At 36.5% G+C, this 22309-nt stretch overlaps 1 protein-coding gene across 1 annotated transcript; it reads left to right on the forward strand.

Annotated features, from left to right (window-relative positions):
* The first annotated feature begins 427 nt into the window (after window positions 1–427).
* Fpps (Farnesyl pyrophosphate synthase) lies at window positions 428–22174 on the forward strand. Its single transcript, XM_034979505.2, has 12 exons — window positions 428–829; window positions 1490–1658; window positions 4911–5051; window positions 5751–5954; window positions 7504–7743; window positions 8827–9119; window positions 14732–14894; window positions 15542–15682; window positions 16485–16688; window positions 17234–17473; window positions 19950–20497; window positions 20834–22174. The coding sequence occupies exons 1-11, from the start codon at window positions 624–626 to the stop codon at window positions 20289–20291; spliced, it is 2343 nt and encodes a 780-aa protein (XP_034835396.1). The 5' UTR covers window positions 428–623; the 3' UTR covers window positions 20292–20497; window positions 20834–22174.
* The last annotated feature ends 135 nt before the right edge of the window (window positions 22175–22309 follow it).

Here is a 22309-nt window from a genome sequence, read left to right on the forward strand (position 1 = left end):
GATTATGTGATTCGGAAGTCGACTTGTTTTTAAAGATCTTGTAATCTATACTTCCATACTAATATTATAAAGAGGTAAAGTTTGTAAGTTTGTTTGTAGGGGGCTATCTCCGGAACAACTGAACCGATTTTGAAAATTGAAATTTTATTTCCATAAAATTAGAGATCCACATGAAAAACGTAATGAGCCACCCGTGCAAAGCAGGGGCGGGTCGCTAGTTCTTAAATAAAATTACATAACATGCAACCCAGAAATGTACCTACCTCCAACAAACAAGCTTTATTTAAGTCAACAATAGTTCAAAATTAGCACATGCATTATGCATGCATGTTTGATAACATAATAATATGATCACACGCAGTGCACGCTATAAAAACATAAACAGCATGAAATCGGAGGAAATTTATGTCGATAGAACCAGTGTAAACATTGCAGTCAGCTCTATCGCTTTATTTTGAACCACTGGAGGCAAGGAGCAAAACATAACAAAGTATCAGTCGGTCGCAAGTAGTCGTCGTGATCGGGCGTTTGTGTGACTTACTTTGATTGCAAATAAGCTTTGATCAATTAAACATAAATAAACTTACCTTCTTCACATACGATTTATAAAAGGGAATCAATTTATGCCAGTCATCATGTTTTCTACAAAGAAAAGTGTAGAGAAATTCCTGCAAATGTACAAAAATGAGCTGCGTCGGCACATCAGCAAGACAACCAGTGTGACAAATTCGGATGCAATGGTACCCAGGCTGGACCAGTCCAACATCTCGTTAAATCAGAACGAAGATGCGGGGCCGAAGAGGTTGTTGAAGTTGCAGAAATATCACAGGTCAGTGAACTTTAAACGGAGTAACACAGTACAGTTTGCGTAATACTACCGCGCCGTGTCGCCTATCTACCTATTAACTGCATACATTACTTACACCATAAGTACGTGGAACTTACGAGTAATTCAGAATATTCAAATTTCATGTAAGTACAATAAAATAAACACAGTTTTTTTATCAGCTCATATTAAAATATCTCTTTTTTTCTTCAGAACCAGTAGGTATAACAAAAGATTCTTTATTCTTATTCTCATATAAACAAAATATTCCATTGTGAACTGCTTTGTTTTAAAACAAAGGCAGTCATTTGCCTGGTCAAAATACTTTCATGATTATCTAGTAAAATTTTACTTCATCGTAATCAGATTTATCACTTAGGTATCCTATCGAAAATGTTATTTTAGTAAAGTGCGGACCTATAAAAATTACTACTATTTGAATCTCGAATTTGGAAATTTTACGTCTTTAATCAAGGTTTTTTATTCATAAGTCATAACTCATAAAACCCAAATCATTCCAAACTGAAACGGAATAGTAGTTTGTCATTTCACTGCACCATAACATTTTAGGGTTCAAATCATACTTAAGTCACTTTACATTTAGAAATAGGTTCTTCATCAAGTGCCGATGGACTTAGGTCAACTAAACTTTTTAATCCTTAGATTCCTGTCGACCCTCACATCTCAGCAAATGCCACTGGCAGCCCGTGGACTGGCCGTCTCCAAAGACCAGTCCCGGGAGTTCATGGCTTGCTTTCCGGACATCGTGAGGGACCTGACTGAAACTGGCAAGCATATTGACGTGCCGGAAGCCAGCAAATGGTTGGCCAAGGTACGTTCTATGTTGTTTTTGTCAGTGGGTAGACAGAATGATATAGAACCTGTTTAGTTTAACCATCACCATAAACCAGTATCCTTCATTTTGATGTTGTAAGATCGTAGTCAGAAAAATAGGAAGAGGAAGGATATAACTTTGAATTAAATTATAACATACGTATGTATGTAGGTATCTCCTCTCCGCACTTGGCCAACGTGGTGGCCAATAATCTAATCCTTCTTCTGAGAAGAGACCCGTCATAAGTAGTTGATCTCGGTGATGCTTTAGATTATGATGGATGATCACACACACAACACACAGGCAGTATGAACTACTTAGGATATATTTTATTTTTAAAATTAACTAGGTATCCTTCTCAAGTTTTTTTAGGTAGGCTAATATAAATTCAATTTCACAAAAATCGACCTTCATCTTCTTTGGTTATGATTTCATCGGATGCTTTGATAACGTAAACAATATGGTCAGCGATGATAGAAATAAAAATGCTTTAAATATAGGTACATTTTATCTAAAACTATTACTTATCTAATATCTGATTATCGGAAACTTGTCGTTTAGATTACCGGTTTTTAGTACGTCGCATAACGCCTTCTAGTACGACGCATAATGCCTTGTATAGTACTACACATAATTGGTAGGTATGTCGTCTTAGATATTTTGCTTCATGTGGGTCTCAATAACAAATCGATTTAAAGACATTTTTATGATTTTATTTTGAGTTTGATTAATACCAATTCTACAAACAAGATTGACCATTACTTTTTTGGTCACACTGCCAAAAAACTAGACAGACAAAACATAGATAAGTATCTTGTTAACAAGCTCCAATTTCTCTCAACCGCAGTTTAGTTCTAATTCCTAGAGCGTTTAACAGTGGTTAATTAACTGCCGGTTGAGACGTGTTGCGAAAACAGGTTTTAAAGCTATTTATAAGATAGCCCCACACACGCACATAGAGACACAAACCAATACAAGACTTGTTTTCATAAATTTTACATTAAGTCAGACCTAGTACCTACTGAGAGCATACCTACATTATTTTAACCGTGTGAACTTAATGATGATGATGATTTAGATACAGTTTTGTTAGAAACAAACAGATACTGGTGAAAACTTACAGAAACCAATCCGTAATTATTCTGTAAAAATCATTCAACGATAACATTTAGTTTCACCTTTAGACTAACTTGCAAAAATTCTAATTTTGCAATTTGCAACTGCTTAATTTTAACTGACCAAAGCTTATTAGCCTATTAGACATTCATGGCCAACAATTACCTGCTTCTTGAGTTGACATTTCATCATCATAACAACTGAGATTGCAATTATAAGTAGATGTTGAAATTCGTCAAAAAACTACTGCGTTAAGTAACCCTTGAAGGAAACTTCGATACTGAGCAACATGCTTCTAGACAGTTCTACCTGTTACGAGTTACGAACAACCTTGTCTCTTGGAAAAGTTTGTCCTCTTTCTCGATCTGGTTATTGACTCGATCGATTAATTTGAACTTAAATTAGAGAGCGCAATTATTGATGTTTAGCTATTGCTTATTTGAATGCTGGTTTAAAGATTTCATCGTCATGATCAACCCATAGCCAGTTCACTACAGAGCACGAGTCTCCTATGAGAAGGGTATGGCCATAGTCCACCACGCTGGCCAAGTGTATTGGAAGATTTCACACACCTTTGAGATCATGATAGAGAATTAGGCATGCAGGTTTCCTCGCCATGTTGTTTAATTTCGTATAACTCACATAACTCCGCAAAATTAGAGGTGCGTGCCCGAGGATTGAACCCCCGACCTTCCAAATAGAACGGGGATGTCGTAACCTATCACGGCTTATATATTTGTATCTATAAAATAAACCAAATTACTAACAGTATTCTTTATTTCTTTCAAGTTAGTTTAGTTTAGGAATTGTTCCTACAACCTAATTAGCATGTTTTAAAAAATAAAAGTTCTAATCTAGTAGTCAAATACGTACTAATATATTTTGTCAGCAAACTCTGCGCGATTCAATTCACGTTACTAAGGAGTGCTAAACAATTTCGCATGTAGGGCATTCTTATGAGGTACCTAGTAACAAAGATAAAATACAATTACCTGATACCATGACTCAACACTGAACACACCTCATCTTTTACGAACATGTGGTACTTAAAGTAAGTAGGCACGTCACTTTCAGACTTAAGGTTGATATTAATAAACACAAGAAATGACGATTAAAATATTTTGTTATGATATAAAGGCCGTACATGCTAGGCCGTAACTGTTATAATTAGTAGCGGAGTTATAGAGAAAACCGTATGTGTATACGGAGATTATAAAAACTTTTATTGCATATTGTGATGTCTCAGCTGGAAATGTATTTTGTTTCATTATTTTTTTATAATACTTGGTTAATAATGAAATAATCAATTTTTTCTTTGTAAACTATATTTTTAAAGAGGTCGTTAAATTTCCTATTCTTGCTTTGGACGCATTAAATACTATGTCAAATGTTTATGGTACTTTAAATATCTTAATATTTTTGAAATATTAAAATAATGATGGTCATTTTTCCCCTTTCTCCTCCGAAAATTTTCTGGCTACGGTCCTGCTTGTAATTTCATCGGCACAAGATTTTTGTGATTATTTAGGTAATTGTCCATATGAACTTTATTTTTCATATTCACATAAATAGCTGGTGGATCTTATTTTGATACGTAGGTATTTTCTTTTGAGTAAAATTTTATATTACGTATTCATCTAACTCTGAGTATAGAGAAGATCTAACTACAATAGCCGGCAAGAAATATTACATCGACCTGAAAGAGGAGGTTTTGTAGAGCGTTGTCTCTGTTATTGAGACCGATAAAACGTCACAAAGGTATGAGTGACAGAGACAACGCTCTACAAAGCCGAAATCTCACTCCAAAGGTCGATGTACCTACAATATTTCTTGCTGGCTACTGTAATATTGTATTCCATGACGGGATAGGAAGGTATCTTACCTTCCAGCTAAATCCTACCTCGTATGCAGGTCGTAGAGGTATAAAAGCACTGCTTACCCTAGTTCTAAAAATCAATGCTTATTTTTCATTATGACCCGCCAGTAACTTAGTGCCTACCTAAATGCCTATCTAGGCTTCAAACCCTGTGCTTGTAAGTACAATATCTACTTATTTAATTTTTCCTGCTTATCGTTAATAATAAACCTAGTATAATCTACCTACCCTACTTAATTTATTTGTCATTGTTATAGCTTTTGCAGTACACTGTGCCAAATGGAAAGAAAAATCGTGGCCTAGCGACCGTTCTTGCATACAAAATGTTGGAAAAACAGCAATATCTGACGCCGGAAAATATTCACCTGGCGAACATCATGGGATGGTGCACAGAAATGGTAAGGACCTAAACTATAAGAGGGCGACAGGTTGAGATGGCAATAGAGGAATGAGGCGGGGGACGCCCCGTACACCCGCACGTCACCCGCGCCCGCCCGCGCCGGGATCGCGTGGGGGCTGTGGGGGTGTGCGGTGCGTTCCCTCCGCGTTTGTCATCTCAACCTGTCGCGTATACTATAGGGACCTAAGTATCTATAGATTCTAGAATAGTACCTAACACTATGGATTCGCCGTTCGGGTCTAGAAACTTATATTATTTACCTACTACTGATGCCCGCGACTTCATCTGCGTGGATATTAAAAATCCCGTGGGAACTCTTTTATTTTCCGAGATAAAAAGTAACCTATCTCACTCTCCAGTTACTTGGCTATACCTACACATGCAAAAAAATCATGTCAATCCGTTGCTCCGTTGCGATGTGATTGGAGGACGAACCAAACACACTTTCGCATTAATAATAATAAGGGTAGTAATCTTCAATATGGTTGTTGTTATTGGTTGAATGGTGGTTAAATTGAATGACTTTAGTCAAAAGTTTTAGCATATTGCGATTGTGGCAATCACTAACCTCTAAACTAATACAAGTAGGTTCACGACAGGTCGAGATGATAATCGGGGTATGAGGCGGGAGGACGCCCCGATTGCCATCTCTACCTGCCGCGTACTATAGGTATCTAATGTATACGTTGTATTACAGTTCCACACACACCAATTGCTAACAACCGATATGATGGATGGTGCGGAGATGCGCCGCGGCGTGCCCTGCTGGCATCGACAGCCCAATGTTGGGCTCGGCGCCATTAACGACGCAGCCCTAATCCACTCAGCCATGTGCTCCACCCTTAAACGATATTTCTCTAACAAGCCCTATTACAAGAACGTACTTGAGATGTTTAACGAGGTATGTATTTTAATATTCTTATACTTACTTTTCTATACTAACACCACACCCCCGACAATGCTTCATAACATAAGCGACTTAGGTAGCTATTTTGTAGCTATGTCCTATCTATATTTTATACTTACCATAAAAGTAAGTAAGTTTGTAGCTTTATCTACACCCATGCTTTAAATCCTCTATAACAGATTCTGAAACAGTTAGCTTATTGCCAACATTAAAACACCCAATATCTTAATAACCATTAAAGCATCCAAACGAGTGTTATAATGTTGTACTGAATTTCATTATAACACTCCTGTGAAAAAGAGACAGCGCTATACTGCTGGCATAAATCTGTCTCGTTCTAACCGAACCTTAAGTCGTGATCCGTGGTATTTATGGTACATTCACGCGCGTTTCACTACCAGAACGCCGCGCGTTTAAAAAAAAAGTACCTAAGTAATTCGAATCCCCGCCATTTTTCTTCAATATTTTTATTGTTTTGTTTACAAAAAAATTAGGGATTCATGTTTTGAGAGGACACTGCTAGAATTTTCAGATATTTTAAACCTGTGCCTGTGTTTTAAACGCTATAGTGAAGTGGTACTTAAATATAAATATTCCGCCGAGTAGGTAACTATATCGGAATCGGGACCTTCCAACATTAAAGAACATAATATTCAAGTAAATTTCAATAAGTGCACTATACAAAATGTAAATTACTATTACAATAAATAACTCTTTCAGTAACACTTAGTTTATTTGTATAAACTCAGTAGGTAATGGATGAAGTTAAGTTACTAGGACTGGCTGTTTTAATGTTAGCAGTACCAGTAAGCTAACTGTTTCAGAATCTTTTATAGAGGATTCATAATATTATGGGTGTAGATAAAGTCTTGTATGCAACTGTTGATGATTAGGTATTAAAACACTCAAGTCATACTATAAACCGACTTTCGTGTTTTAATGCCCCTCTTTATACAACAGTTGCATAAATAACTATAGTTAAACCCATTGAAGTCGGAAAAATTATAATTGAACCATGAGTTTTGTCTCAGAATGTGCGAGGTTGCGGAGGTAATATAATATTTATTCTACGTTACAGTAATTAAGTACGGTCTACTTAATTATTATACCACGTCCACGGCCATGCTGATTATATAAAGACTTAATGACAGATTTACACAAAGATAATAATAAATTATATATTAATTGTCTTCTGTATAAGTAATACCTAGTAAGTACTAGAGTACCTAGTTATTTAAGAGGTTTGTAGACCATAATAACTACCACTAAACCCCTTAAAAATGTTACACTACAGTCTACACTTGAAGCCTTCTCACCCACCACATCCCACCATTCTCTTTCTGAGTGCTCAGTAGGTATAGTGATCCGGCAATGGGTTGCGATGATGATGATGATGATGAATATACATTATCTATCAAACAACACCCTACTCTAATAGATACTAAAGCTTAGTACTACAATCTATATTAACTAAATCATGAATAGACTACTTATTAGAAATTAGAATATGCTAAGGAATCACCGGCTTTTATTATTGTTACAGATGTTGCTTAAATGTTCGATCGGCCATTATTTAGAGTTGCAAATGATGAAAACAGACAAGCCAGACCTTTCACTATTCACAATGGAGAAATACGAAGTGATCACGAAATACAAGACCTCTTACTACACCTTCCAAATGCCTGTTGGGCTCGCTCTACTCATGTCGGGAGTGGACGACCCAGAGACGCACAGACAGGCTAAGACGATCTTACTGGAGATGGGAGAATTCTTTCAAATTCAAGTAAGTTATATTCTCATTTCATCCGAACGTATAATGACCAAAATCATTACACATTTTACATGTGATGCATGTATGCATGATAATATCTACCTACTTCATACATAATTTATTTTGTAGTAATTTTCATAAATAATTGCTGGTAGGTAGGTACCTAATAAAATTAATATTTTAATATTAGAAATTACATAGTTAAGTTTTTTTCTGGAAATTATAGGATTTTGAGATACCCTATGCTTCCAAGTTGCGATAAATAAATTAATTAATTAAATAAATATAAAATCGGCCAAGTGCGAGTCAGGCTCGTGCAAAGAGGGTTCCGTAGGTACTACAGTTGTATTTTTTCAACATTTTGCTGGGTAATTCTAAAACTGTGATGCTTAAAATAAATAAAAATCTGTTTTAGAATGTACAGATGAAGCCCTTTCATATTATGATACCTACCCCAATTGATATATATATTTAGGATCTTACTAATTTTTAGTTCATGACCACAATTTAATTTTTTTAAGTGATGTAACCACAAATTCACGGTTTTCAGATTTTTCCCCTAAAGTCTGCTATAAGACCTACCTACCTGCCAAATTTCATGATTCTAGGTCAACGGGAAGTACCTTGTAGGTTACTTGACAGACCGACAGACAGACAGACAACAAAGTGATCCTATAAGAGTTCCGTTTTTTCTTTTGAGGTACGCATCCCTAAAAATATAGACTATACTTATATGGTAGGTATACAAGTATAATAATATAAACACAAGAAATAATTTAATACTCAGTTTTTATATTTTATGCACTTTGATTAGAAAACCAAGGCCACGATAATAATATGATTATTAGGTAGGAAGAATTTTAATGTTAGGAATGCATTGATAATAACAGTACATACCTACCTAATTGAATTCAACTGCGTGGATAAAATTCCGTCGATCTATTTTCCTGTTTCAAAAGTAGGTAGTAACTTATAATAACAATAATAAGGAAATCGTTATGCTAAAATTTTGAATACCTAACGCTATTATAATATTATGATAAGAATTTTGCGCGTAAAACTTGAATAAATGATTTTTTTTTTAATTTCTTTTAGGACGACTTCCTTGATTGCTTCGGAGATCCAGCAGTAACCGGAAGGACAGGAACAGATATTCAAGATGGAAAGTGCACCTGGTTAGCAGTAGTCGCCTTACAGAGGGCAAATTTCACTCAACGTCAACTTATGGAAGAACACTATGGAAGCTCCAAGCCTGAAGATGTCCAGAAAATCAAGGATCTGTATGAAGAACTACAATTACCCCACACATACTCAGTTTACGAAGAAGCCACTTATGATCTCCTTAGAACACAAATACAACAAGTTACTAGAGGATTACCGCATGACCTGTTCTTTAAAATCCTCGACAATATCTTCAGGCGAAGTGTAAACGAATAGTTTTATTTAAGTATCATAAATATTATTAGGTATTATCAATAATTATCATTTTAAGTGATATTATTAATATAATAGGTCTGAAAAATAATTTATGTAAAATTTTAATTATGGTTTCCGTGAATTTAGAAATAGATGTGACTAGGCCGGCTGTAATGTAAGCTTTTTAAATTAGATATTTAGGGTAGTTATTCGGAAGAGTGAAGATTACGCACTATGCGGCACAAATCATTGAAGAAAGTTGCATGATAAATTATTAAGATGGAAATGAAGATTTTTTTTTTAAAGCAAATAGGGGAAAATGGCAGGCCCTGGTGGGTCCTACTACTTTACTATATGTATATTGTGTGCGGTATTAAAAATAAATGAACAAAAACATGAATAAGTAGGTACTATCGAATTTCCATCCATTTTAAATTTAGTCCGAGTTTGAGATAAGCTCCGCTTATAGAAAAATTAGGTATAAGTACGAGTAATTATTGTTATCTACTGGATTATTATTATTATAATAAGTCGATTCTAGACACCTAAGTGAAATGAAAAAAATAAAAAATGTGATACGTAATCGTGTATGATTTTCTTTTAAATGGCTAACTCTATAAGTTCCTGAAGGTTTTCTTTTTAAATTAGAACCAAATAATAAGTAGATAACAGTCTAGCACCTACCCACCTATTTAATACAAATTGTCTAAGTACGAGGCGAGGGCAATAGTGGGACGATACTATTGCTGTCTTGGTTCCGAAATCAATGGTAGTACTTAAACTAGCGGCACGCTATGATGGCCGGTTTGACGTTTGTCCGCTCATGAAGTTCCGTATTAATTGATAACGACTTTGAAGGAAATAATTGTATTACTTTATTGACGATAGTGATGTGCAGAGATTCATAAATTTTATCGAATGTAGTTTTAGGTTTAGGACTCAAAATTTATTTATTAAATTGATTTCTTAAATGTATACAAGTGTAGAAAAATCAGTTTGCACCATTTAAGGGGTGAATGTACTTGTGAATATGAACAATTTTCACTATGTGGACAAACCTCTGAAATCGCAAAAAAATATCAATAAATTTTTAAAAATGGAATCTAATACGATCGTCACATAGGATCGCTGGCTAGCACAACTACTACCTCCGGCAAACTCGCGTCAATGCTCAATGCAAAACAAAGCAGTTTCGAATTGACGTTGCTTCGAAAAGTATAAACTGTCAGTGCAATGCGATTGTGATATAGTTTTGACCTGGCTTTGGATTTCAAATATTGATACTGCATTACTGTTGACCCTTGCTCGTTAATTTGGACTCTGTTCAAGCCCTTTGTTGTGGATTTCGTCGATATGACCGAACGTACGCAGAGAACTGTTCTAAATAGTCAGACACGTGAGTTCCTAATACGCCTTCGTAACTATTTCGATCGTGAAGCTCAAAATGGAGGGCCAATTTTACCTATAACGTCAGTGGTTGAACGCGTAGCTGATGCGCTTAATATTGGACAACGAACTGTTAGACGGATAACTAAAAAAAAATATGGCGAGACTGGCACAGAAGAAAATAAACTTCACACACCAAAAAAGAGAAAACGAGCAAAACCAGTCGTAGGCATCGATAGCTTTGATGCCGATGCTATCCGAAGACATGTTTACGGCTACTATTTACAGAAGGAGTATCCAACAAGAAAAAAGTTGGTGCATTCACTGAAGGAAGCTGGATTATTCTTCGGTGGGGAAAGTTCTTTAACGAAGATTTTGAAGACCATTGGATTTCGATACAAAAAATGTAACAAACGCAAAATATTGATGGAAAGATTTGATATAGCGATGGCAAGGTATACTTTTTTACGGCAAGTGAAAGAAATCAAAAATTGGCAAAATGTTGTGTTCTTGGATGAAACATGGCTTAATGCTAACCATACTGTAGGCCGTTCTTGGAACGATGACACAGCAGCATCTACTTCCAAAGTTCCTGTAGGAAAAGGATCGCGACTTATAATTTGTCACGCCGGAACCATCAACGGGTTTGTCGAAGGTTCTCTCATGGCTTTTGCGTCAAAAACCACTGGAGACTATCATGAAGACATGAATGGAGAAAAGTTTACTGAATGGTTTACCTCAATGTTGTGTAGCCTCCCTGAACCATCTATTATAATTATGGACAACGCCCCATACCACTCGATGCAAATTGACAAGCCACCTGCCCAATCCCAAAAGAAAGCTGATATCGTCGCATGGCTTCGTAAAAATGGCGTAGATGCAAACATGAATATGTTAAAAGCGGAATTAGTACGTCTTTTAAAAGAAAACAAACCAACCAAGATCCGATACGTCATTGACGAAATAGCATTAGAACATGGGCACAGAGTTATACGGTTACCGCCTTACCATTGTGAGTATAATGCGATTGAGTTGGTGTGGGCTCAAATTAAGGGATATGCTGCAAGACACAATACAGAACCCCCATTTACCACAAAAAAAATGCTAAAATTATTAGAAGAAGCTTGTGAACATGTGACTAAAGGAGACTGGGAAAAGGTTGTGAATAGAACTGTTAAATTAATAAGGGAAGATTATGAAAGAGATGTGAAAATAGATAATATTATAGAAAACGAACATATAATTATTAATGTATGTGATGATAGCAGTGACGACAGTGAAAATAGTAGTATGGACGAATCTGATTAATTATGGCCTTTTGTGGCACCTTTTTCGGTATCTTTTGTATTCATATGTTTCTTGTGTGCATATAAAGTATGTATATTCATTTTCGTTCAAATATTCAGTTCGTTCAAATAAATTAAATAAACATATACATTTTTGTTTTATTAAACCTATTTAATCAGGTACAAAAACAAAACTTAATTGTTTTTTGTTCGAGAATAAATTGACATTCCACATCACTATTGTAATGTGTCAAACCGGCCATCATAGCGTGCCGCTAGTGTAGTACTCACCTACTTAGTTTTCTTATCTGTGTATTTAAAAAAACCGGTCAAGTATGAGTTTGGATTCGCACACGAAGGGTTCCGTACCATCGTACAAATAATAACAATTTTTTTTTATCTGTGACGTAGTATAAGCACAAATTCACGGTTTTAGGATTTTTCCCTTTACTTGTGCTCACAGAACACCCCCAAGGTTGGAGGTGGTCTGTGCTTGTGCTATAAGACCTACCTACAAATAGGATGAACGATGCGCGAACGCATGTAAATTAGACTTTTTTTATGGTATCCTAAAACACCCGCTATTATACCAATCTTACCCGCTTCCATTGTCGTCCATGGTGTTCCGTCAATTTGATATTGACATTTGTTACTTGGCTGCCAAACCAATGTTGCTATTTTTAGGGATTTCGCCGTATTTTCGGGCGAAACGACTAATATTACGTACGCAGCACGACAGGGTATTTTTCATGTTAACTTGACAGTGATGACTGATGAGAGTGCATTACACTTTAGAGTAATTTGCATTTTGCGGTAAAGTAGAACTATTCTGCAGGCAGTAACCCTTTTTTATACGCACCGTGTGTATTTTAAGATTTACTCAGAGTAATTAAAAAAATTAGGTTAATAATTTCAAGAGTGAAAGAAACTAGGGTAAAACCAAAATCTTAAGTGAAAACACTGTGCTAAACTTTCAGTTTTGCGCTGTGTGCTGTGTGGACTTGTTGTTGTTTTGCGTTTTAGCCATTAATGGTTTCTTGAGTTATAAATCCAGACGTTTAACTAAATTAATATTACAGATTTATGCAATGCACGTGTTGATGGAATAACCGTGTTATTTTTATTAATTATTCTAATAAAGAAGTGATAATTTATTGAAAAGTGAAACCGAGAGTTTATGTGGCCCATAAAATTAAATTTACATTATACATAGAATTCATTAGGAGAAAGTTGTTGGCGTGTACCCTCAATCAAGCAGAATGAATTCGAATATCACAATATTTAGGATATTTAATAGATTTAATAATTTAAGGTTAAAAACACTCAGGTTAGTTAAAAATATTAAGTTAAGTCTATGTACCTATCCTTTTATGTGTATGCCCTTCTTATCATCTAAATAAATGTTCAATAGAGTACAGTAGGTACAGTAAGACTATTAGTATTTGGAAATACTTACACATATTTTATAAGTTAATTATCTGTCCTAAATTGTCTCTGTAGCTCTAAAAGCTATTATAACATTAGAATGTAGGTAAGTGTGTAAATTGTGTGTCTATTTACTTAGTCTCGATATTTATGTAGGGAGAAAGTGTGTAAATTTTTTTTGATCAAAATTGTTCCATTAACACTAAAGATACAGCTTAACATATTTCCCTTCAGGTGAAGCGAAAGATTTTGCCTTCTTGCTAGTACTTTCTGAATAACTTTTGACCGAGCGAAGCGAAGGTCTCTGAGTCTACTTGAGGGAATTGCAGTCTGTCTGTCTGTCTGTCAGATCCTTACAACTTCTCAATTACTTTATTACTTCAAATTTAAACATAATATTATGTAAAATGATAGCCTTCAGCTGAATATTGCATAAAAATAGATTCCCACTAGATTATAACATGGGGTTATTCAAGGGGCGGACCAACAAATTCCTAAAAGGCCAGCAACGCATCGGCGGTTCCTCTGGTGCTGCAAATGTTCATGGGCGGCGGTAATCACTTAACATCAGGTGACCCGCCTGCTCGTTTGCTCGCTATATCTATTTAAAAATATATATATAAAATGCTTTATATTAGGGGGTTCCCTAATATAAGGGGGGGGGGGGGAATGGGGGGCTTTAAAGTGGAGATTAAATTCAACACTAAGTCATTTATCAACAAAGGTTTTTAGAAAACCATTGAAGCTTCTGCATATTTAATACTTTATTTTTATTATTTTTATTGTTACAAGTTCCAGGGTCTTAGTACTTATCTAAATTCTAAGGTCTGTTTATTATTCTTAACCAATTTGAAAGACTTACAAGTTTTTTAAGTATGTATGCTTATCTGTTACCATCTCATTACCATAATAATGTAAAAACATATTTTTAGAATTCCATTGCGTTTACTTATACATAATAATGCTATGTCAATGTGCTGTGATAGGTATCTATTGACGAAACATCTTCATCAGATAGCAATTCAAATTCTCAAACAATAAAATTCTGGAGTAGTACAATAACTAACTCATATTATATTTGCAAATACATACCTTTGGTTAACCATAATTCCATGCCTGTACTGTTTATTTTCGTTTTGTATTTTTAACTGATCAGTAAAGAACTGTAATATACACTTAAACAAATAAACACATTTCTTAATTATAATTTCATGACAGCTGAGATCATCTGTTACTAGATGATGCTTGCGACTTCATCTGTGTTTATATAGGTTTTGTAAAGTAAAAATCCCATGGGAACTCTTTGATTTTCTGAGTCTTGTGAGTCTTTTGATTAGCCTATTTATTAAGTCAAAGCTATCTACTCTGTAAGCTATCTTCCAAATTTCATACAAATCGATTCAGTTGTTGTGGCATGAAGGAGTAACAAATATTACACTCATAAAATCTCTAAGAGTCAATTGAAAAATTTATGACATTGTTTACAGTGTATCACAGCAACAGAGGTATAAATTGTCGACAAACGCCTCTATATCAGAAATGCAAAAAGAAAAGGAAACATTTCAGGATTTTCTCCCAGGCCTCATTGATTCATTGATGTCACAGTCGAAGTTTGCTGATATACCTGAAGTAGCAGTGTGGACTAAAGAGGTAACTTTATATCACCTTAAAACTGACTTCTTTGAATTTTATCTGTGAACATTTAGGTTCTTAAAAATGTAAATATCTCATCTCAGCCTTCGTTTTCCCGGGAATAGCTGTAGTCTAACAATCCTAACATGTCTTTTACAAAAAACTAACTTGAATCATGAAAAGCAGCTGAAATATAAACCAAAAAACAAATACACTGTATTTTGAAATTTCCCATTGGCCATTGGAATTCGGGAACTATCTGACTTCTCAAAAGGTGAGCACTAAGAAAGGATAATTGAAAATTCAACCCTTGAAGGGGTTAAATAGGGGATAAAAGTTTGTATTGTATCCAGAAATTTGTCGTTTTTGAGTTTAGAAATATGGAAATTGGTGCTAAAGCTTTATAAATCAAAAATCAGTTATATGAAATCAGTTATATGAGCTAAGCTATACCTGCTCCAATGTAGACGCCTTGACGTCTTGATGCTGTATATGTCGCTAGGAAATGGAAAAATCTTGATTTGATCCCGGTTGTTACCTGCGACAATATTTTATTTTATCTATCATAAAATAAATTATGTGATCAAGAAAACTTTAAACAGAGCATATCCTTTTCTTTAAGTTGATTGTTTTTCTAATTACTAAAGTCTTGTATGTTTTTGAAGGTATTACAATACAACTTGCAAGGTGGCAAAAAAACGAGAGGCCTGACGACTACCTATGCGTATGAGACCTTGGAAAATCCTGAAAACATAACTGAGGAGTCTCTTAAAGTCAGCAGGGCTATGGGCTGGTGTGTCGAAATGGTAAGGAAAATTTTTTAAAATGTGTATTTTTTTAACAAGACATGTTTAAATAGATGATTTCTGCGTGTATTTAGGTTTTTAAAAATCCCGGAGATCTGTTTGATTTTCTAGTATAAAAAGTAGCCTATGTCCGTTTCCAAAATACAAGCTATCTCTGTACTGTTCGCAAAATCGGTTAAATGGATGGGTTTTTGAAAATCACCTGGGGAACGAATGAGACGTGAAAAAGTAACAGACAGGCCTACCCTCGCATTTATAATATTAGTATGGACTATGTAAATGATAAAAAAGCTTGGATTTGACTCGCTCCAGCAATGCACGGGGCTGCAATGGCTTGTATAGTATGGTATAATAACATTTAAATTGTAAAATTAAAATTAAAAAGAGCAACCGCCGAGTTTCTTGCTGGTTCTTCTCGGTAGGAACGGCATTCCGAACCAGTGGTAAATTAAAACTACCCGACGATTCGAAAGCGCTTGTAAAAAGTCTACTTCAAGTACCTTATTAGCTATACGTTTCAATATGTATAATTTAGCAAAATTACGTAAAAGATAGATAGATGAGATAAACAGTTGACTTTTCTATTCATAATGAATTCGTTGTTGTAGGTGTAAAACAACGCGCGATGGACGCGCGTTGTTTTTGTCCTCCTTGGCACAAAAGCCTCTAAATGTCCTTCTAAGTGGAAGATCCTGGGTTTGAATCCCAGCAGAGGCAATTTGGAAATTTCTAAATTTCGGACGGAAGTTCTGGAATAGGCCTATGTCCAGAAGTTGAACAATTATTTTTCTTTTGTCTATAGTTGCACGCGTACTTTTTAGTGATGGATGATATAATGGATGGCTCGACGAAGCGCCGCGGCGTCCCCTGTTGGTACCTCCGCCCCGACGTCGGCCTGGGGGCAATCAATGACTCCATACTAATAAACGCATCGATATACGAGACGCTGAATACACACTGTGGAAATTTACCGCTTTACCGCAACGTTGTTGATCTTTTTAATGAGGTGGGTTACCTTTTTTTGCTATGCTACTTAATCGGCATACATTTAGGTTTTTAAGCTCTCTCTCTCACACACACACTCTCTCCCTCTCTCTCACACTCTCACTCTCTCCCTCTTTCACACACTCCCTTCCTCTCTCACACACTCACTCTCTCTCCCTCTCTCACAAACTCACTATCTCCCTCTCTCATACACCCACTCTTTGTCCCCCTCTCTATCTCATAAGAGATACGATTACGCGAGTGCCGAGTCAGGGACAACGTAGCTCGTAGATATATTGTTGCAGATATTTAATTTTACTTAATTATTTTATGTATTAATATTTTATTTTTATTAATTTTGACTTGTAATTATGGGTATGTTAACCTGAAATAAATCAATTTTATTATATTTCTCAGGTCACGTGACCAAGTGAACCTGATGTTATTCTATGATCAAATTTAATTTACCCCGTTTGATTTAACCAGAATGGCAATAGTGGGTTACTATTGCCACTCATAACTAACTCGTCTCTATAAGAGTTACTAAAATAGTAATTTTGTTTCAAGGCCATCCTCTATACATCGGTAGGCCAACACCTCGACTACACGATGGCCCATCGAAACAAGAACGACTACAGTCTGTTCACTGTAGAGAGATATAGTTCTATAGTGAAGTATAAGACTGCGTACTATACATATAAGCTGCCCGTCTGTTTGGGACTCTTCCTAGCAAACAACGCGGACAAAGAAACACATAAAAAGGCGGAGAAAATCTGTTTGGAAATTGGACACTTATTTCAAATGCAGGTGAGTTTTAACTTCGCTAATTCGTATTATAATATCTTATGACCTAATCTAAGTTAGGGTCTCACAATTCACAAGACCGTAACTTAGCTTAGGTTGAGGTTTACAGAGCGCACTTTGACTTTGCTCAGACTTCACTGTTAAAACGAGACAGCGTTATATCGCTGGCACAAATCTGTCTCGTTTTAACTGAAACTTAAGTCTGAGCAAAGTTAAAGTATAGGTCTCACTGAATGTTTTTTTTTTGTTATAAGGATTGCTAAAAGGTGACTTTTGCTACCACTTTCGTCTGCATAATCTCATTGCTTCAGAGTAGGAATTGTGTAGTTTCAACCCTGTATACAATAACATCAGTTTACAAGATTTTTTTTAATAGATATAGCAAGCAAACGAGCAGGCGGGTCACCTGATGTTAAGTGATTACCGCCGCCCATGAACATTTGCAGCACCAGATTAATTCAAATTATGATGATGACTAGATGATGTCCGTGACTTCATCCGCGTGGATTTAGGTTTTCAAAAATGCCTTGGGAACTCTTTGATTTTCCGGGATAAAAAGTAAGCCTATGTCCTTCCCCGGAACGCAAGCTATATGTGTACCAAATTTCGTCAAAATCGGTTGAACGGATGGGCCGTGAAAGGCTAGCAGACAGACACACTTTCGCATTTATAATATTAGTATGGAAGTATGGATAGTAAATTTTGGGGTTCATTAAAATTATACAGACGGACACCGGAAGCTCATTGGCACCCTAAAGATAATATCTAGCATGTTTTACGATTCACATCTCATGACGTATTGTTAGCCTTGGTGAAGACAGGATTAAAATAAATTTAAATAAAGAAACTTTTGTCTGCGTCTCGACTGTTAACAAAATGATTTTTGTGTTGATAGCACTGGGTTAAATTACGTATTTGCCTATTCAGCTACCTCAGAACATAATTTTATGCTAAAGGCGCAAACATTACTTGGTGTTGGTGTGTCGAGACGCGTAGGCTATCAGGCGGTGTCCTACATTTATATTACATGCACACTAAAATTCCTATAGTCTAGAAACGAGCCCATGTCACGTGCCCTTACCTACATTATGTCCCTAAGTTTGGTTGTGGGGCTTACAAGTTACAGTACTACTACTTTTATAAGTTACGCCGATGTACCTGCGCAGGAATTGCGCATAAAATTTTTAAATGGCTCGAAAATATCTCAGCCAATCATAGCGCGCGCTGTCCGCTATTGGTTGTTGCCTACGCGCCATGTTTTGTACGCGCGAACTGACAAGCGACTAATAGGATACGCGTACTATACTCGAGTCGCTTGTCGATAGCCTCGTGGGAGAAGTGTCTAACTAACAAACACTAACCTCATATTATGGAACGGAAATGCTATATCAACTCAATCATCAACTCTCGTCTCTCGATTGTTTAATAGCGGATTGAATACAGCATGAATCGAGGCGGAAAACAAGACGGTTTATATTTGCCTCATTATTCAACCGATCGAAGATAAAGCTTCACACTACGGGATATAAATTATATTACAGTCCGGTCAAAATAGACATTCAAGATTACAACAATTCGCATAGGGCTAAAAATTGGTAAAAATTGGTGTTCCCAACACTCGTACCAATTTTTAGCCCTATGCGAATTATTGTAACCTTGAATGTCTCTTTGGACCGGACTATTATATTCTATAGTGTGAAATGAGCTTGAGTTTATTTTCAAGTCTCATTTTTAACCGAGCGAAGTTGAGTCCTGATTTTCTAGTCTTTTATATAATATACAGGTTGGAGAAATTCTGGCATATCAAAGAACAGCTTAAACCGCTAGGGTCTAGTCTATAGGAACTTGAAATTTCACACTCTCAATAACGTAGATTTCTACTAAGAATAGATTTTGAGAAATCCCACCGCGATTTTTGTAAACCTAAATCCACGATGAATTCGCGAGCATCAGCTACTTAGTTCAATATTGTGTTGAAGATCTATCATCTCGTCATGATGATAATAATAATATCTACGTTGTACCTACTGTTCTTTGCAAATCGGAACAGTTGTGCTACGTAGGCTATCCCCGTCCATTCCCGGATATTTCTAAGCCACGATTTTCTTCCGACATTCTCTTGCCGCTAATTTTCTCTGAAGGAGACTGTACCGGTTATGTGTACATAATTCAATACCACAAAATCATAAAAGGAAGTTGTAAATATATAGCAAGGCTTCTTCTACTTCTTTTTCTTGCTCTTGTCCGATGTCTCATTTCATCTGTTAAGGACCAAAACTTACTGTCCTTGGTTGATATTGGCGAGATGTTTAAGAGCTCTAACGTCCCTCTCGACATTGGACCACCATATTAGCTGGGGCTCTTCCTCTTCCTCGTGCAGTCAAGTTTAACAAGCCATTAAAATGAAACCAATTTTTTTATTTCTGTGTCAAAACTGAAATCAAAGGGCATAAATATTTCTCATTTCCCATGTTTGCAGGATGACTTTATAGACTGCTTCGGCGTAGAAAAAGTTACAGGAAAAATTGGTACCGACATTCAAGAGGGCAAATGTTCTTGGCTGGCCGTACAAGCCCTACAAAGATGCTTGCCAAATCAAAGGAAAGTGTTTGTAGCCTGCTACGGAAGCTCCGAACCAGCGCACATAGAACGAATTAAGAGACTATACGAAGAACTGGAACTACCCTCGATCTACCAAGCGGAGGAAAGACAAAGGTACAACTCAGTGGTACAAAGTGTAAGGCAGCTCCCGGAAAGCACTTCCATACCGCCCGATCTCTTCCTTAAACTCCTTGACATGATATATGATAGGAAAAATTAGGACACTGTTATGTAAATGAATATTAAAGCTCCAAACGCATTCGCGCTACGCTGCTAGACGCGGCAACGCCTTGCTCCATACAAACTCATAATATAAACTATATTTACCGCGCCGTGCCGCGTCGTGCAGCGCCGCTCAAGTGCGTTGAGGCAATAAAGGCGGAAACAAACTATCGGACGTGTTTATAAGCCGCGGCTGACAGAAAGGTGTGCAGCGTCAGTTCACAGCGTCTTCGCCGGCGAAGACGAGGTCCCCGATTTCTAACGTCACCCGGACGTGGGCTCACGCCACGGCCTCGGGGGCGTACGGACTAACCAACAAAACCGACAACTCCACCCATCCCAACGTCATCCTAAGCCGTGGTCCGAGCCTCACAGGAGGCGCCCTTAGGAGGACGTTGCCCCCCGACCTCTCGAATTATTTCTTCGAGCCCTAGGGCTCACCCCCAGGCGGAGCTTCGCGCTCGCCAACCCCCCCGGTGACGCTGTAGCGGCCAATAGGGCCTACGCAGCATAGTCAATCCGAAACAACACAAAAAAAAGGTGTGCACAGTCATTTTTGACGCGGCTTGCAAGAATAGGGTATTTTACCCTTTTATGAAAAATCTTAAAAAGTCTTAATTAGATCCTAAAGTGATAATAAACTACCAAAAAAATTTCAATTTTTTTATTTAATGCATTTAAATTTACATTTCAAATTTCGCCGCGAGAATGCTACCTTCCATCTTTTTAGGTTTATAAGCTGTCATGATGCCACACGGATTGGTAAGCAACGGTGTTTTCTTAGATACATTACAATTTCAATCCAAGTTCGGCATCATGCGTTTTGGATATTTGTAGAACAGATATAAAAGTGAAATCTTTAAAATGAATTATAAAAATCACTATAATTTTATAAATTGAAATTAACATTTTTTCTATTGCTTATTGCTAATACTATCTTGTTTATACATTTTTTCTTTTTCGGACGTCCGAGTGCTTTATTTAAAGCCCGAGGTTACGTCCGCCACTTACGTCCGATAGTTTGCACAGTTCAGTGTACATTTTATTATCCAGACACCTATAAGTCGCGGCGGTCAGCCGCGTCCGATAAATTTGTTTCCGCCGTAAGGATCGCAAGAAGTACAGTTGTTATCAGAAATACAACGTATAAATACGAGTAGCTTGACTGTATTTATTGGGTATTAATTTATTAATAAAATATTAGAGGTAAATTTCTTTCTTTTCTTGGTTGTTTTTTATAGATTTAAAAAGGAATGTACTTTCAGTTGTAGATAGATAACTAGCAATTTTTGTGTATCTATTCGTATCTACTTGTTATAGTACGCGACAGGTCGAGATCGCAATCGAGGTTGGGAGACGCCCCGCAAACCCGCACAGCCCCGCTAACCCGGTGCGGGATAGCACGGATGACGTTGGGGTGTGCGGAACATCGCTCCGCCTCGTAGTCTGATTGCCGTCTCGACCTGTCGCGTACTACAGTTAAATACACCTCTGGGTTTCTTCGATACGGGTGCCGTCGCGTTGCGGCTGTTTTTTACACTGATGTTACGGTGTCAAACAATGCTTTCTAGAAAACTGATTTATTTTTACCCAACTACGGCAAAGCTAAAAGGAACGGTTATGATTTTAGCAGTCTTTGTATAGTTCGCGACAGGTCGAGAGGGCACTTTTCTATGACATCACATACCGGGTAAATTGATTGGTCCGCCTACCGCCTAGTTATATTTAATTTAGAGTCTAAACTGTCGGATAACTAATTTCCATTTTATTCATCTTTTTGTGAAATCTATTGTTTTTTATTAGAAATAATGGGAGTGGAAATTATTAGGCATCTATTTAAATCGGGTTTAATTTATAAATACAATAAATCCTTTGAAATATTGTTTGCTTTTTATTTTGACAGACGTCCCGAAAGAAAAGCAGCCCGAATACTGTCTCGTGTTTGTTCAGGTCTTAAGGTTCTATTAAGTATTATCTGATTTAGCCTAACACAATGAACAGGAAGGTAGGAAGGTA

Source organism: Maniola hyperantus, chromosome 20, assembly GCF_902806685.2.
Source record: "Maniola hyperantus chromosome 20, iAphHyp1.2, whole genome shotgun sequence".
Taxonomy (NCBI): Eukaryota; Metazoa; Arthropoda; class Insecta; order Lepidoptera; family Nymphalidae; genus Maniola; species Maniola hyperantus.

Excerpts from the sequence above, each read along its gene's own strand:
- Fpps (XM_034979505.2), top strand. The coding sequence starts at position 624 with ATGCCAGTCATCATGTTTTCTACAAAGAAAAGTGTAGAGAAATTCCTG. Across the intron at positions 5,955-7,503 it reads TACTTGAGATGTTTAACGAG|ATGTTGCTTAAATGTTCGAT; the intron begins GTATGTATTTTA and ends TTATTGTTACAG. Across the intron at positions 14,895-15,541 it reads TAGCAGTGTGGACTAAAGAG|GTATTACAATACAACTTGCA; the intron begins GTAACTTTATAT and ends ATGTTTTTGAAG.